The sequence below is a fragment of the Meleagris gallopavo genome, chromosome 14 (genome assembly GCF_000146605.3).
Source record: "Meleagris gallopavo isolate NT-WF06-2002-E0010 breed Aviagen turkey brand Nicholas breeding stock chromosome 14, Turkey_5.1, whole genome shotgun sequence".
Classification (NCBI taxonomy): Eukaryota; Metazoa; Chordata; class Aves; order Galliformes; family Phasianidae; genus Meleagris; species Meleagris gallopavo.
This window is the reverse complement of record NC_015024.2, coordinates 7,911,072-7,927,723: the sequence shown is the minus strand read 5'-3', so window position 1 is coordinate 7,927,723 and position 16,652 is coordinate 7,911,072. Positions and strand designations below refer to the sequence as shown.

The 16,652-nt window shown below is 35.0% G+C and overlaps 1 protein-coding gene across 3 annotated transcripts in view; it reads left to right on the top strand.

The window, feature by feature from the left end:
* ERC2 (ELKS/RAB6-interacting/CAST family member 2) overlaps positions 1-16,652 on the top strand; it is a 437,668-nt gene that overhangs the window by 60,600 nt on the left and 360,416 nt on the right. For all 3 annotated transcript variants that reach the window (XR_004161299.1, XR_004161298.1, XM_031555549.1), the window contains one exon: positions 22-438. Coding sequence is in view for 1 of the 3 variants with exons in the window: in XM_031555549.1 (XP_031411409.1) it covers positions 22-438 (417 nt within the window). In the remaining 2 variants the exon portion in view is untranslated. The remainder of the gene's footprint in view (positions 1-21; positions 439-16,652) is intronic.

The following is a 16,652-nucleotide window of genomic DNA, read 5'->3' as shown; positions in this document are numbered from 1 at the left end:
TTTTTTGTGTGTGTGTTGTAGCATCTGCAAATGACAATCCAGGCTCTTCAAGATGAGCTTAGAACCCAGAGAGACCTTAATCATCTTCTCCAGCAAGAAAGTGGAAACCGAGGTGCTGAGCATTTTACTATTGAGCTAACAGAGGAGAATTTTCGAAGACTTCAGGCAGAACATGATAGGCAAGCTAAAGAGCTTTTCCTGTTAAGAAAAACTCTAGAAGAAATGGAACTAAGGATTGAAACACAAAAACAAACACTAAATGCTAGAGATGAATCAATAAAAAAGCTTCTGGAAATGTTGCAAAGTAAAGGTTTGCCCTCTAAAGGAATGGAAGATGACAATGAGAGAACTCGAAGGATGGCAGAAGCTGAATCTCAGGTTAATCATTTAGAAGTGATATTAGACCAGAAGGAGAAGGAAAACATACATCTTAGAGAGGTAAGGAAAACTCATTATTTATTTCTTTAGAAGATAACATATTTGCTGCAGGTCTGGAAATAAGTATCTGAGTGTTTTCTTTTTCTGCTTTCATTGTTTCATAGAAGAGGATGCATCTGTTTTAAATCCAAAATAACAAGTGGACTAAGAAATTATGGAAGAAAAGTAATTGTGCCATTTGGGACTTATTGTCTTTGACATTGTTGCTTTGCATACATTCTAGATTTTTTGTATTTTGACAAATCAATATTTAGCAAATCAAGGTGATGAGAACTATTGAGGAGACATTTAGGACCATTTATTGCTATAAAATAACTAGTAATGAGTACATACTACATCTTGTTTTTATACTCCTTGTGTTTAAACATTTGAAAAGTGTTTTCAAACATTTTACCTTCTGTAGTCAGACTTTTTCTAATTTATTTTCTTGTGTGGTATGTAAGGTAATACCACCACATCAACACAGTGGGGTGATGGCTGTGCTGTGCTTTGAGAGATTTGGCCTCAAGCCCACATTACTTGCTGATAAATTTTGAAACTAGATTTGGGAGAAGTACTACTGAAAGAAAATCTGCCTAGTTGCCAAGTCCATTTGCCCTTCTTCATCCTAGCAGCCTCTGAAGCTGATGAAGGGAAATGAGACAGTGTGTCTTCCTCAGAGAGAGGCCTTCTTGCTTCCTACTGAGAAAGTTGACAACTGCAGAGGTAGAGTAAAAACTACCCACAGTGAGGAGAATCAGGACATCCAGTTCTATTTCCTTAGAAATTCAGGAGCAGCATAGTCCGATTGAACTACTGGTCTAGTTAAAAAAACAAACAAACAAAAAAACAACCACTAATTTGCCTGATAAGTCAAAACATGAATAGAATTAGTACAAGAATACAGAAAACTATTATTGGCTCTTGGATAAAGAATAGCTATCTACATCTACAGATTTTTTTTCTTCCTGTGGTTTGAGGTTTCAGTTACTTTGTTAGTAAAAAGGAATTCTTAAAATCCAGTGATAGATTTATTTTAGATTTCTTTTTCTTCCTTTTAATCTGAAATATGTATTGAGGCCTCAGTTGTATCTGGAGCCCTTCTCAAGCTTGGAAACACTGGAAAATTTGCTGTGCACAATCATACATTTTAAAGTTTTTAGTGAAGATGTGGATCCTCTTGAATCTTTTCTCAGGCAGAACATTCATTAGAAAGTGATGCCACCACTTAGTGGAGTCTGAAAGTCAGTGGATTCCGAAAGGACTTGCATAAGGAATTAATGGTACTGTATTTATTATAAGAAGGGTTGTGGAAGAAGTGCTTAAACTATCAGATGGGTTTCTGGATTAAATCTGGTTTCAGAGAAATACAGTCTGTTTCAAACATGGATGACCTGCTGTTTGTTAACTGTTTTTTGTTCTGTGATTGTGTCTGACCTATAGCATCGTTATCACTTACATGTGTGATTACTAATTCAGGCACATCCTGGACATGAATAAAGCAGAAATTTGAAGAAGGTTTTTAATTTGCATAGTAGTCAAGCTCTGGAATGGCCTTCCAAGAGCAGTTAGAGAAATAGGACTAAATAGAGCATGGGAAGCAGACAAGATATTTCATAGTTCCTACTGGGTTGCTCTCAGGAGCCAGGAAAAAAATTGTTTATCTCTAAATTTATATTGAGGATAAAGTAATTATCTTTCCTCTAGAGCAAGTGTACAGAGGGGTTTGCTGGAGTTTCTGTTTATGGCATACTTATGATATGCCTTGGAGACTTGTCAAAGTTTAAAATTTACTGTTTGCTGGTCAGAATCTCTGTCAGCTTGGGAACTATCAATCGATTTGGGGATTTTGGCTAAGAATTTCCTTCATGCTTGAAGAAGCCGAAGCTTTGCGTGAAATTCCCTCTCTCCAGCTCTGCTCCCGAGCCACGCTGTACTTATGGGTTTTTATTTATTTGCCTTTTGCAGTCTTGTGACTGGAAGTTGTCTACACAGTTTAAAGGAATATTAGAAATTCAGTATTTAGTTAAAAAACACTATTCCTCTTTTGATCTTTGTGTAGTGCAGTGAGTCTTTGTTTTCTGCTGTGTTTACTGGAATTGCTGTTACTGCACGCAGTGTTCATCCTACAAAGTACAGTTTTCCAGCCTGATAAATTAGGAATTACTGTGCTGAATCTTTTGCAGTAGTCTCCTTAGTGGATTCCATTTTTCAACAAAAGGTTGCAGGTTTTCAACCTGACTGTAAATGACATCTTTTCCCCAACTCCCTTGAGAATGTTGTGACAGCAAACCAGAACTTGGAAGCTTTTTCAATCCCTCTCAGGAATGATTTAGTATTCACTCAAATTTTTGTTCATTTTTACCTGTCTTCAACAAAATATTTGTTGTTACAGAATTTCAACTAAAATATTCTGATTTCTGTATTTTTACAGGTTGCAGTAATGAGCTCATATTGAATATATTCCTGAAAAACTAATATATTATTCTGTGTAACGTAATGTTTGATCAAATCCTGAAAATTAATTTTTTAATTAGCTTTGCTATTATTGCTTTTATAAGTTGCTATTATTACTGCATGTGAAGTAATGCACGTTACCAGAAACCAACATTCTACTGTCTTGATTCAAATTAACATACAGGTATCCAAGAATCATGTGGAAAAGGAGAGGGGAAAAAAAGCTTTGTTTCTTTGTTTCTTTTTCTTTCCCATGAATAGTTGTAGAAGTTAAAATAGTTGCCTTACAAGATGTGGAATTTCTCCAAACTGTACATTATATTTCTTGGAGAAACTGCAGAGAAGAGAGAGAGAAATAGCTGATGTACCAGAGGCATAGGAATATGTCTCTGGAATATAAACCAGTCCATTTTTCTTTGTTTTCATATTCTTATCAGATTTGGGTTGGTTTGGGGATGTTAGCCACTTGCCCCTCATAGACTATACCTTTCTGCAGCGTACAGTCTACTCCATCTTCAAACTTTTGTTTCACAAAGGCAAGCTTCTGATTATGTGTTTACTCAAGTTCTCTTTGAGAGCTCTAGGAATGGCAAATTTGAGCCTTATTACACTGGAGGAAACTTCAGCTGACGTTGAAATCCTGCTCTTCTCTTAAAGGAATCACAAAGAATGTCTGTGTTGGTGAGGTTCATTAAAACAAACATATTGGGGGAAAAAAGCTATGCAAAAAATGCGATTAAATTCCTTTCTGTGTACTAAGGAATTTGTAATACAGGCAATAAACTTCACAAGAACAGCTAAATTCCCAGACTTGCAGTAGTTATAGCAAAACTTTCATTAGTTTCTTATCACAAAGAAAGAAAAAATAATCTGATTAAATAACATGAAGTTTAAGCACTTGTTTCAGCTTCAGTTTTGAATATACAGCCTACTAAGGAGAGAATATGGAGCTCCTCTCCATGGTTTCTGATGGCCTCTGTGTACTGAGTTTTCCTTCACTGAGCTAGACTGAATCTTTTGTTTGTAAGAAATTTAGCTCATTGAAGTATTTTTACTAGCTTTTTCTTAAGATAGCTGGATTTTATTGTTATTTTCTGAGAGAAAATGATATCCTTGATAAGGAAATTGTGTTTTTCAGGTAACAAAGTAGCCTTTTCAAATACACATATGTAAGTAGAGGGACATTCTTGGGTCTGGCAATCTTCGTTTGTATGTTAACAGGTGAAAAGGAAATCTGTCTTAAAGCCATGATGTCATACCATTGTGTCCTTATGCTCAGAAATAAGTATCCTGTATATCACTAAATATACATTTCTGTCATTAAAGATGCCTGCCTTTTAATACTTACATTGATCATCAAATGTATTTTCTAGGATTTTAAATAAACATTTTTTTCTCTATAATTCTGGGAGAACTGTAGGTAATCTAGTGATTTTATCATGTGGAAATCTAGCACAGATGTTTGGTATTACTTTTTTTTTTAAACATAGTGACCACACATTATTTACCTTAAGTACCATTAAGTATTTTTTTATTATTGCTATTAAAAACTTGCCTTAGGCAAAGTCCCACTAAATCTCTAGTAAAGTCAAATGTTAAAATTCCAGCGAGTATTTTATTATATATACATACGCATAGATTACACATGCCTTCTCTATATAACATACAAATTCACTAAAATGGAATCTGAGATCATATAGGATTTTATATATACATTTTAACTCTTATCTTGCATGTATTCTTAAAATAACGTTGTTGTACATGGTTTAAAGCCACGGTCTTTTCTTTCTACATTTAGAAAGAAGAACACAGCTTTATTATAATTTAAAGTGCACTTTTAAACTTTCAAGGTTTTTTTAAAACTTGCTCTATCTTTGAACTCAGCTTGGTCAAATAACGATGGTTGATGATAGGATTTGAACTGCCATCATGAATTACTTATTGCATGTTTTTAGAGTTATTAATGGAGTAAAGTTCTTTCTTCCACAGTGAGTAGAACAGATGCCTTGCAGACTTTTGGTGTTTACTGTAAATGTCTTACACTGGAGCCAGTAGTAATTTACTAAGGAAATGCTTTATCGACACCAAACATTTCTTCCCTGTAGTTAGTTACACAGATTAACAACCATTCTAGACTGAGTGTCTTTATTATGTTCATTAGTGCCTCTTTCCTTTTATTTCTCCTGGCTCAGCTCAAAATATTAATCTAATCAGTAGTTATATAAAGACAATCATTTTCTATCAAAATATCAATATAATGTGTTTTTTAAGGTGACTTCTTAAGTATACAGAAGGACTTTGCAGTCACACCAGGCAAAAAAAAGTAGACAGAAACTGATTATGCTTTAGAGAACAAATACTACTTCTAAGGTAGCCCATTCAGGTTTTGTTATTCCCTGTAATATTCTTGCTGGGGTGCTTGGTTACAATAGTTTTTAAAAGTCCCTGTGGAGGACAGAAAGCTTTTTACTTACAAATTGTTTTATTCAATTAGGACATGATAACATCACTGCTGGTTTGGAATCTAGAATATGAGAAAAATATCATTTTGAAATGAACGTTGATACTTGAGAAGCAATTAAAGAAATTGTTCTAGAAAGAGAGAAAAATCATGAAACACAAAATTAAGAGGAGCATGAACATATTTTCCAGAACTTCAGCACTCAAAATATAATGAATATATTTGTATGTCTGCTGGTCTGTGTTGCCATAATATTTGCATGTCTCTGTTTTCTAATACTTTTTCTCAATGCCTTTCCTAGTGGTCTATGTCTCTTTTACAGATCAGGGCAGTGAAGCAAAAGATAAGCCAATAAACTGCCCAGGTACCATACTAACTTTCCATTGCACAACAATCTTTCTCTTGAGGGGGAGGATCTAGTACTCTTAAGGGAAAACCGTTTTGTGTTATATTTAAACTAAACCACCACCAACAAAACCAAACCAACACCCACCTCCTAAAAAGGAAATACTGTTTTTTATTTGCTAAAATTTTTCCTTGCATAAATCTTAAACTATATATGGTAGGGTGAATTTTGTCTTTATATTTTCATGGGCTTTGTCAGTAATAAGAGTGAAATAGGCACTGGAATAGTATAAACTCTCCCTGAAATTTTCCCTGAAACTAATTTTCATAAAGGCAACATGGCGTGTTAGATCAAACCCTTTAATGAAACAAGATTTCTAATTAAGTAAACAGATGTAATTTTGCTGTTGAAACAGTCTGACTCCTTTCTTCAGATGGAAAATACAGCCTTTTATCTACTGGAACCGGAGTTCACCTGGTCACCATTTATCCTAGTTTTGTAAGAGTGTTCATTCCCTTGTGAGATAATCATGATGAAATTTTGATATTATGTTGAGAGTATGAGCCTGATAGTCTGATGTGATTGGAGAAATCTCAATATATTTATTGTCAAATAAGTCAGTGTCAATGAAATTTGAAAATGAGCGTAAATATGTCCTATTTCAGTGTAAAGATTTAATTAAAACATTGATGAAGAAAGCCTTCTGTACTCCGAAAGGTGTGTCCGCCAAAATATGGATATATTTGAAAGTACTTAGATCCAAATACTGTTTTTTCCATGAGTCATCCCAGTGAGGTCAATGGGTTTGAGTGGGCTGCAGTCATGGAGATCAGATTTGAAAGAGTCAATTAGTCTAGACTTCAGAAAAGTGCTTCGTGATACGGCTCAGAAGAAAGTTCAGGTATTATTGATGTTCAGTTATTATTTCTTTAAATAGTTTGTATTCCATTCTAGACACATTATTTGAAGATTTTGAACACAGTCCGAGTACCACTGATACAATTAGAAGAAGAAAAATAACTATTAATTGACCTACAGAGAAATGCTTACTTGGTTTTCTACTGCTGTTCTTGATAGTTGCACACAGGTTCTTCTTAGTGGTGTGTCACTGAGTTCTTTTAAAATCCTACTCTATTAAAAAAAATTCTTATGCTCTTATATTTTGGCAATCTGATTCTGAATTCACTTCCAACGAGTGTTCCAAGTGGGTTAGCTCTAGCTAAAGTGAAAGGTCATCTTAGGGAAGGGAATGTGCTTTGCATGCTTTCCTTTAAAAATTTGCAGTTGCAGAATGCATTATTTTCATCTGTTTATAAATAATTAACAGTTATATATTTCTTTCATCACATTGCTTTAATCAGCTTTGATTCTTGACAGCTTTTATCTTCCTGAGTATAAATTTATTTACAAAAATGTTCATATTAGTTTTTTTATTATGTATTTTTCTTTGGCTCAGTATTTAACACAAAAATCCACACTAGAAAACCTTCCAAAGATTATACATAAAGAGAATGGTAGCTTTCCATCAAATCAATTACTTCTCTACTTGCTCTTTCATTATTCACCTGAATTTTCACAGGGTTCAATAATAAGATTATTTGTGTTATGGTTTCCTAGAAAAACTGCTCTATGAAAATGATAAATAAGGGCAAATATAAGATGAAATCCAAATGACCCTCTTCCCTCAAATAATCATGCTATGAAAAACATGTTCATGATAGCCTAAGAGTAAAGAATATATGTTTTTATTTGCTTGAATTTTTAAAGTTCTCTCTTTTAAGTTAGCGGTTGTTATATGACTGCAGATCTTAAACCTTGGGAAGCAGGGACTAATGCATGGACTGATTTTTGTATTGGTTTCTGATTCTGTCATCGTACTCTTTTCAAGATAGTTGTGTAAACTATCCATCAAAATAGTTCAATTTTTTTTAAAAAAAACAAAGCCATGAAATATTATCCTCTGAGTAGTCCTAATGTTGGTGTTTAGAATTACAATGGGAAAACGATAGGCCCGATCTCATTAAAACCCAGTGCAGCAATATGCTCTGAAACAAACCAACTTGGGAATAACGATGCAATCGCAATAAAAATGCTTCTCCCTGTTTTGATGGTAGACTTTTAAACAAAATACTGATTCCACTTCCTTTGTGAGAGAAATCTCCTGAGAGAGCTCTCAAAATGAAGAACTGGTTTTGTATTAGTAGTGCCAGGGAACATTGTATAAAACAGTCCAGCATCAGGACCTGTGTTAGTCAACCAGCCCAGTTCTCCTCCCCTTGTCGCAAACCATTCTCCATACATACAGCTTCCTAGGAGTAAATGGGATAATTCAGCTCTATCTGTACTTCATTATGGCAATGTTAAATGCAGTGTATTTCCTTAGTACCCCACGTGTCCTGGACACCACTAGTTCAGTTCCATACACCTCACTTCCTTTTCTCTGAAGTAGTCAGACTTCTGCAGCTGTGCATTTCCATGCATATGCACTATGAGGTTTATAATGATAAAGATTTCCCAGTACATCAAAATACATCAGCATTGGAGTTCACTGAATTCTTTTGTAAACTTATCGTTTACAAAACATGCTATGAGTTGCTGTGATCTTCAGGTAAGCTGCAGTAATCTGCAGCAAGATAAGCCTGATATGGATGAAAAGCTTTGTCATTCTACAGTTTCAAATGTAAGAGCTCTAAAAATTAAAAAAAACCAAACAAAACTGTTTATTGGAGAATGAGCCTGTGCTTGACTCCATCTGTTCACATTATTCACATAAGGTACGTTGACTTATTTTAGACACTGGATGGCACTCTTGAACGAGGATTGGATTTTATTCTGTCTTTCATCCCTTTCTCAGACAATCGTGCTCTATGTATTTGTCACAGCTCAGTTTACAATGATGGAATGAATTAAGAAGAGGAATACCTTCATTTACAGCCAATAGTAAGACACAGGAATTGTATTCAGTCTGTAGAAAGACTGCAGTTTAGAACAGCTGCAGCACAGAATCAAAGCAAGTAGAGAGGTTACTTGCACTTCTTGCTCTACAAAACAAGTAAAATCAGCAATGATATCTGAATGCATTAGTGGAATTCAGCCCCAGTTTTTTGGTCGAAGTTGCAATTTACTTTAATTTTTAAAAGTAAAAGAGGAAGCTAAGAGGGCATCTTCCTCTTTGAATAGAGTTCCTCTATGTTAAGTGTTCTATCTTACCTTGGCTGCAGAAAGTCTTTACACTATCTGACCGGAACCTGGAAGGTGGACAGGGGAGAGTATCACGAGTCAGGTTTTGTGCTCTGCTGCATTTCGAGTAAGACTGACAATATTTAGTTTACTCAGGAGCTTTTCTGCTTATGTAATGACTTGGTACATGTCGCCCTTTGGAAGAAGCCAAGGCAACACACACATAGTGCACAGCTTGATGTAGTTGGGATCTTCTGACATGAAGCCCTACCTGTAGATGTAGCTGCCATGAATATATATATGGAATCCTTTCTACAATACTTTGTTAGATAAAATAAAGAAGCATTAGATGGGAAGGCTATCAAAATGTTACTTAAGTAACATTTTGCAACAAGATTTTTAAAAATCTAATTTATTATTCTGTTACAAATAATAAATCTGGATCTAAATGATAAAATTGGTATTTCAAAATACATCTGTTAACTTCTTCAGTACTTGAGCTTGCATTTAGTACAGGGAGCAGACAAACATGACCCCTGGTGGAACAGACATGAGGTGCTACTCTCCGAGAGAAAGTCAGGACAGCTTGTTATGGTCTGCAGCTAAAGGGATAGCGATTTGTTCTGTTTAAATTGGTGGTGAACAGAGTAATAAGGCAGCCATTTACAGCAGTGTTGAAAAGATGACTAGGGGTTGCAAATGCATCTTTTTGAAAGAAAAGCACATTTCTGAAAATTCTTATCCTTTATTGCAAAATACGTTTTAACTTTTATTAACTCATCAAATGTGCAGGTGAATTATTATTATTCTGAATCTTAGCAAATTTTTAGAAAGATCTTAAATCCAGGCAGTGCAGAATTGAGGCAGTTTGTCTCACAGCTTGAGGCACTGTTGTGACACAGGGTAGCCTCATGACTTCAGCATTCCTTGTTTTGAAATGGTGTGTGTCACAATTTAAAGGAACAGTTTTTTCAGTGAAAAAAGAGATCATAAGATTGTATCATAGGACTACTAGGATACGTGTTCTTCCTGATGAATTTATTTCCTAAATACATATGTTTCAACTTTTCCCAATTTACATTTTTATAAGTAATTATAGAAGCATTGCAGAGATGAGAACACCTAATATTCTGCCTGCTCAGCAGTTAGACATCCAGTTTGGTGAAGAATTGCAGTATCCTTTGGAATTACTGCATTAATAATTCCTTATGAAGTAGGAGAACTATATCTTATTCTGGTTTTGCATGGAGGATGCCTGAGGAGGCTTTTGTAGGCTGAACAATACAATAAGAAAATGGTGAAGGAACCAGTGTTTGGCAGTGCTTTCCAATTCTGTAATTCAGTTGCACACGCACTGCAAACCAGTTCTTCATTTTGAGAGCTCTCTCAGGAGATTTCTCTCACAAAGGAAGTGGAATCAGTATTTTGTTTAAAAGTCTACCATCAAAACAGGGAGAAGCATTTTTATTGCGATTGCATCGTTATTCCCAAGTTGGTTTGTTTCAGAGCATTGATTGACTGAACACCTGCACATGTTTGAGTCAGAACAATCAGTTTGTTCTAAATTATTCCTGACTTGCTTGGAGACAGTCATTTTCAGCTCTCAACTTGAAAAGGGCATATTTTCACATAGGAGTACATCTGGCAGAAAAAAGATTTTCTGCTGATAACAAATCTCAGAAACCATTATCAATATAATGTTACCCTTTAGCCTCTCAACAGTACTGTGAGTATTTACAGTGGTCTTGGCAGTGCTTACATCCCATCTGCATCATTAAGGCACAGGATGGCTGGCCAGAAAAATGGAAATCTTACCAAGAGTTTGGGAACAGATAAACATGCTTCCACTTGTACATCTTTCTTTTCTCTAAAAAGGTTTTAACACCAAATCAGTTGATAGAATTTATGAAAACAATAGAGACTGCAGGATGGTAAGACAGAACTTTTACTCCTGGAGGGATTCCAAATTAGGGCTACTTTGCTCATTTGTTTCCGCTGAGCCCTTCACCATGAGATGCTGGAAATCTGGTGTTGCCTGCAAGCTTGGTCTTTAGTTTATTAACTCTTTCTTCAGAATGGTTTGCATTCCAGCAAAGTCTAAAGGTAATGAATTTAATCTCCAGAACACCTGAATATTTTTTTTTCTTGATGAAAAAAATGCAGAATTTGGTACTTGCATAAAACCTTCTCTTACTCCATTGGTTACAAATTATGAATATTTTACTAGTAAACTGTGTATTCCTAATGTGTGAATGCATGGTGATTGAGCCTTACAGGAAATTTTGCTTTAATTTAACACTGTGGTGCTTTAAATAATGTAAAATGTATTTCAGTGTTTCCTTACAATCTCCTCTTAGTGGAATCTCTGTGCAGTATGACAGTCTTAAACTGCATAAGTAAAGACTGTAATTATGAATGGTAACAAGCAAGGTTTGGGACTGGTAAGTACATCATCTTATTGCATTAGTGAATGTTACCAGTTATTTAAAACATACTTAACAGGCTTAGCAGAAATTCTCCAGGGATGCCAAATTGAAAGACTAACTTGATATATTTGGTTGGCCACTTGTAGGGGTTACCCAACAATGGATTCATTGCAGACAAGAATATGGAAGAGTTCTTGAGTCTGTGACTGGTCAGAGATCTCAAGGGATGGTTTTCTGAGTCAGAGCTCAGGATAAGCAATACATGCATTCCTATCAATGCACTTTTTGTAGTCAGAGCAGCGTTTCAGCCAGCATCTCCTGAATCTTGCATGTCCTTTGGTTTCCACAGCTGTTTCAGTTGGCTTTAGAGGCAATGTTCAATAATTCTTTTAAATCAGATTTCTTGTCTCTGTAGGAGAGATCCATTTGATGCTTTAGTCTTTTCTCCTTATATTTAATTGCATGATTTTGGATTGATGTTTTCTATAGAGAAGTCACATTTAGTCATTTGTATGAAGATGAAGGAATCTACAAAGAAAGCTTATGTCAGAGTGGAAAAGTTTTTTGTGCATGATTTGAACAATTACATTTGCTATTGTGACAGCTAAATGTATTTGGCCATGTTCCCTCCAGGTAAAAAATTATTTATTATTAACTTGGTAGTCGCTAGTGTTTTAGTCCTGCAGCAGACTGCTGCACCTTGGGGCTGCAGTAGGTCACAGTTAAATTTATGAAAGAGCTGAGAGACTTCTATTTTCACAAGAACAACCCTCTCATCCCCATCCCCCATTCTCTGGCAGTTCTAATGCTTTGGAGTCTTTCTTTGTCATCCACTCTGAAAGTGGAATTCCTGCAGCAGTAACAGCACCCGCTGGTGGCAAGGTGAAAGGCTGAAGACCTTTTGTGTCAGGGTCCTTTTGCTCCATTCTGGTATTCTGTTGCCTTTACTGCATTTCATAGTGAGGTGATCTTACTAAACATACTCAAATTTTTTTTCCCAAGCTTGTTTCAGAAATCCACATTTAGTCAGGCTATAGACTAACCCATATTCCTCCTGACACATTCATATCATGAAGAAATGATATGGCGCTTAGTTATTGGATGAACTTTGTTATTTGAAGATCGAAGTCCTTCTTCCCTGAACTGTTAGTGTTGTGGAGCCGTAATAGCTTGACTCTCTTTCTCTGAATGTATAAGGCTTTGCTATTAGTGGCTGTAATCACTTAAAAAACTTAAAATAGAAGTTAAAAACTTCTGTTTCCAAAAGAGTTTCCCACGTCCTGCTTGGGGTTCTCTCACAAGGGCATACAACTGAGAAAGCAAAGCTTTGTCTTCTGATTTTTGTTCAGACATTTTATCCCTCTATGAATTCTAGTCTCTGTCCTCCCTCTGTTATCATTTCCACAGTCATCTGTACTCTGAGCAAAGAAAGAGCAGCAATAGGTCTTGCATCTGTAGCAAGATGTAGCAAATGCAGCTAGAATGGGTATGCGATATAAATCATAGCTGTGGCAGATCTGTGAAGCACAGACTAACCTTGTGAGTCCTACTTTACACCTAATATATTGATATATTTTTAATATTTTTTAGCAGAATGTCCTTGGATATATTTTGAATAGCTAAATATTCTCTATTGTAAGTATTAAGTATGCAGTGCCTTGCAGTAGCATTACAACTGAGCTGCTACCAGTTGTTAACTAATATTCTTTAAAAAATGCTATATATAACGCTTACATTTTTTAATATTAAAAATGACTAACTAAAAATGACTATTAAAGAGTGACTAACTCTATCTTTAAAAGTACTTATTAATAATTCTGAGAAGATGATAATACCTGAGCAGTGAAATTTGTTTGAGTTGAAAAGGAAAAATGAGATTTTTTGTGTGTTTTAATGTGCTGGAGTTTTTTCTCTCTAGAATACCTCTTTTATATTCAGAAATAAAAGTAAAAGTAAAAGTCTATTTTGCAGTAATGATGCTTTTTGCTTGTCTTCAGAGCTCTATGTGTCTGAGTTGTCTCTTCCAGCCTTTAAGATCAGAAGCTCTGCATGTGTTGATTCCTGGCACAAAAGAAAAAAATAATTAGAAATCAATACTTTGAAGGACAGGCAATGCATGTAAATAGCTTGTTGAAACTCTGTGTATGCTCTTATAGAATGCCTTGCCAGCTGTGGAGATATACTTAAAGTGTATTTTTTCCAACACATTATTGAGTGAACAATCTACCAAAATCTCACTAGCAACAGCAAATCTTTGCAAAAGTTTTACACAAAACACAAGTTCTTACCTGTATTATTTATTGGTATTACTAAAAGAATGATTTATATATTTTGTTAGGTGAACAGTGGAATCTGTAGTGAGATTGTTTCACTTTGTTATCACAAGCTGCAAATTAATATCAACTTTAAATTTATGTCAAAATTATTAAGTAAGAGATATTTTGTATTTCTTTTTGCGAGCAAGTTCCTGAAGGATGCAAGGCTTGAAGTCTCTCACATAGCCTGGATAACAGCAAGGTTTAAAAACAAAAGCAAAACCATAGCTGAGTTATTGGATGACCCTGGAGGAAGGAATGAAAATAATGAGGTTTCATTAATTTTTCATAATTGCCATCACTGTAGGTGATATCTGGAAGTAATAACTTGCTTTTCTTGAAAATGCCATTCAAAAGCTGTTTTAGATGCCATTATACTAAAACAGGCAAGCAGAAACTGATTGTGCTTGTATAAGAATCTGTTAATCTTGTCTAATTTACCTCACTGAGAAATCAATTCTGACTTTGTAAACTTTTATGAACAAATAATTCTGTAACTTTACAATGCTGGAAAGTCTGTCCAGTGTGTTATAATTTTTCCTCCGTAATAGCGCTGAAGTAAATGATGGTTTAAAACTTTAGTTATTATTTTTTTAACACAGAGAACAGCGTAACCTATGATTTAAATCTTGGTGGATCATCTATAAATGTAGTGCTGCTTAATGATGAAAAAAATGAAAAGAATAGGAATAGAAAAGGCAAAAAATATCTGAGGGTATCAGAAAAGTCTTGTACTGCAGTACGGAGAGTGGCATGTGAAAAATGAGTTTTTGATTGACTCCTAGACTGTATTGACATTAGGAAATAGTAATGCATAACAGGAAAAGATTCAAGGGGATATTGTATTTTGAGAACTGAGGTTTCTTGCTGATTGTAACACAGCTTTTACCCTCATTGTTGACCCAGTTATTTCAGGCAGAGCACTCGCAAATTCCTGCTTCTGTGTTTCTGCTATTTCTGGGTTATCTTCCTTTTGAACCTAAGAATTCTGTAAAAGCTAAGTGTTTGGAATCACAAAAGAGGTCAGTGGAAGCCTCAGGTAATCTACTAAAAATAATAATAAAAAAATCATCCAGTCATTTGGGCTGCTCACAAATTTGCACGTTGAAATGCAAACTGGACAATTCATGAATGTGAATGCTGTGAAATCAGACCTGTGGAGTCAAAACGTCTTTCATTAGGTATCTGGAAAGGATATAGCCACATAAATAGTGGAGAATACCTATGAAACTTTCTGCTGTAAAGTTCAAAGTTTACAGTGATTAAATTACAAAAGTAACAAAATATTAGAGGCTTGTTCATTAACAAAGGAGCTGTTTTTTTAATGTCATTTTTGAGAGTGAAATGTAAAGATCAAGTTTAGAAAGTTTTGATCCTTAATATATTTTAGATACGTTGTGCTAAAGATAACATGATGGCGCTATAGAACTATTTCTGTAGTCCATTAGGCTGTAGTATTGCTCTTTCATAATTTGTATTACCACCATAGATTGTTTAGCTCATGAACACCACGTTTAGTCAATAAACAAACATCCAGATTATGTGGCAAGTTCATTTTCCAGACATTTTGGAAAAATCTAATTAGATGAGATAATGTAGTGTTATAGTATTGCAAAAGCTAAGGTATAAAATACTTTCACTTGTAACCTGAGCACTGCTCAGACTGCTTTCTGTTAAGTGTTTTGTGTTAGAAATTACTTGTATTAAGAATGCAGCAGTGCTTTCTGATGAAGGAAGACCTGTTGAATTATGTTATTCTTATTACAATTTTACTTGAAAAAAAATAATTTCATAACTTAAAACATTCAAGGCTTTGATACCATGTAGTATTACCAGTGCAGCGGTAGAACAGATATTTGACAGGTTTTGCTTACTGTCTTTGCTTAGGCTCTGCTGGTGTTTCTGGACATTGGAACTGAATAGGATATGGTAAATGCAGAATTTTAAACCCATTCTGGTTTTAGTGTGTTAGTGTGGGGTGGATAAGGCAAGGGGTAGGGGAGTCTTTTTAAAGCAGTTTGGTACGGAATGTGCACAGCATCAGTTGTCCCTTTGCAGGGTGTTAGGGGTGCAAACCACATCCCACCTTTGTTTTGGAGTAGTGGCTTTCTTTAGGTTTAATCTTGCAGGATAACAAATACAATTTGAAAACATAATTTTAGAAAGTAAGGACAGTACAAGATGTGTTCAGGGCCTGGATTTTTCTCATCTAAGTGCAGCATTTATGCTTAGAGATATGTAGATAGGCAGAGTTGCTACCTGGAACAATATTGACTTCCTGAGTTTGTCCAATACACATTCTTTTGTAAATTTATTTTCATTATAAATATTTTTATAATCACTCTGTTATCAGATATTTTATGAAGAAGGATATGTTCTTGCATTAAAAGGAAAAAAGATAATTGAGCCTGCAGAAAAATAAATGCATAATCCAGGTTTACGCAGTAGATGTGAACAACATTACCAGCCCCATCTCATACACTGTTTTTACAACTAGAATCTCATGATTTTTCTTCATATTTCTACATAGTTCACGTAGTTTTATTTCCTGTATTTCTAAATTACTGTAAATTTTATATAATCTGTAATTGAACATGTGGTCTGTATAAGGAAATGTAGTTTTAAAAAATAATTGTTCTTCCTGGAACTTTTGAGGATCTCTTTTCTTGTTTGTAAGCAAACAAATTTGTAATTTTAATGAATGATTCACCATTTTGTTGTATTACTGCTGAATGTATTGCAGCTGTGAGAAGGACATGTATGTGGGGATGAGCTTTCTACTCTCTTCTGTCCCTCCTGAGTACAGCAAATTCACTGTTTATTTCTTGACTGCTTCTTCTATAAAGCTGCCTTTCATTTAGCTTTGAGCTCAGCTGGCTGATACCAAACAGACTGACAGTCACATATGATTAAAGATACAAGTGTCTTCCACCTTTCATGCAGCTTGCGAGAAATTAATTCATCAATAGATGGCAAAAATAGGAAATGCCTCATTCCTATTTAGCTTTTGACCATGGTGCTGCTTTCAACACTAAAAACATCTTTTTTTT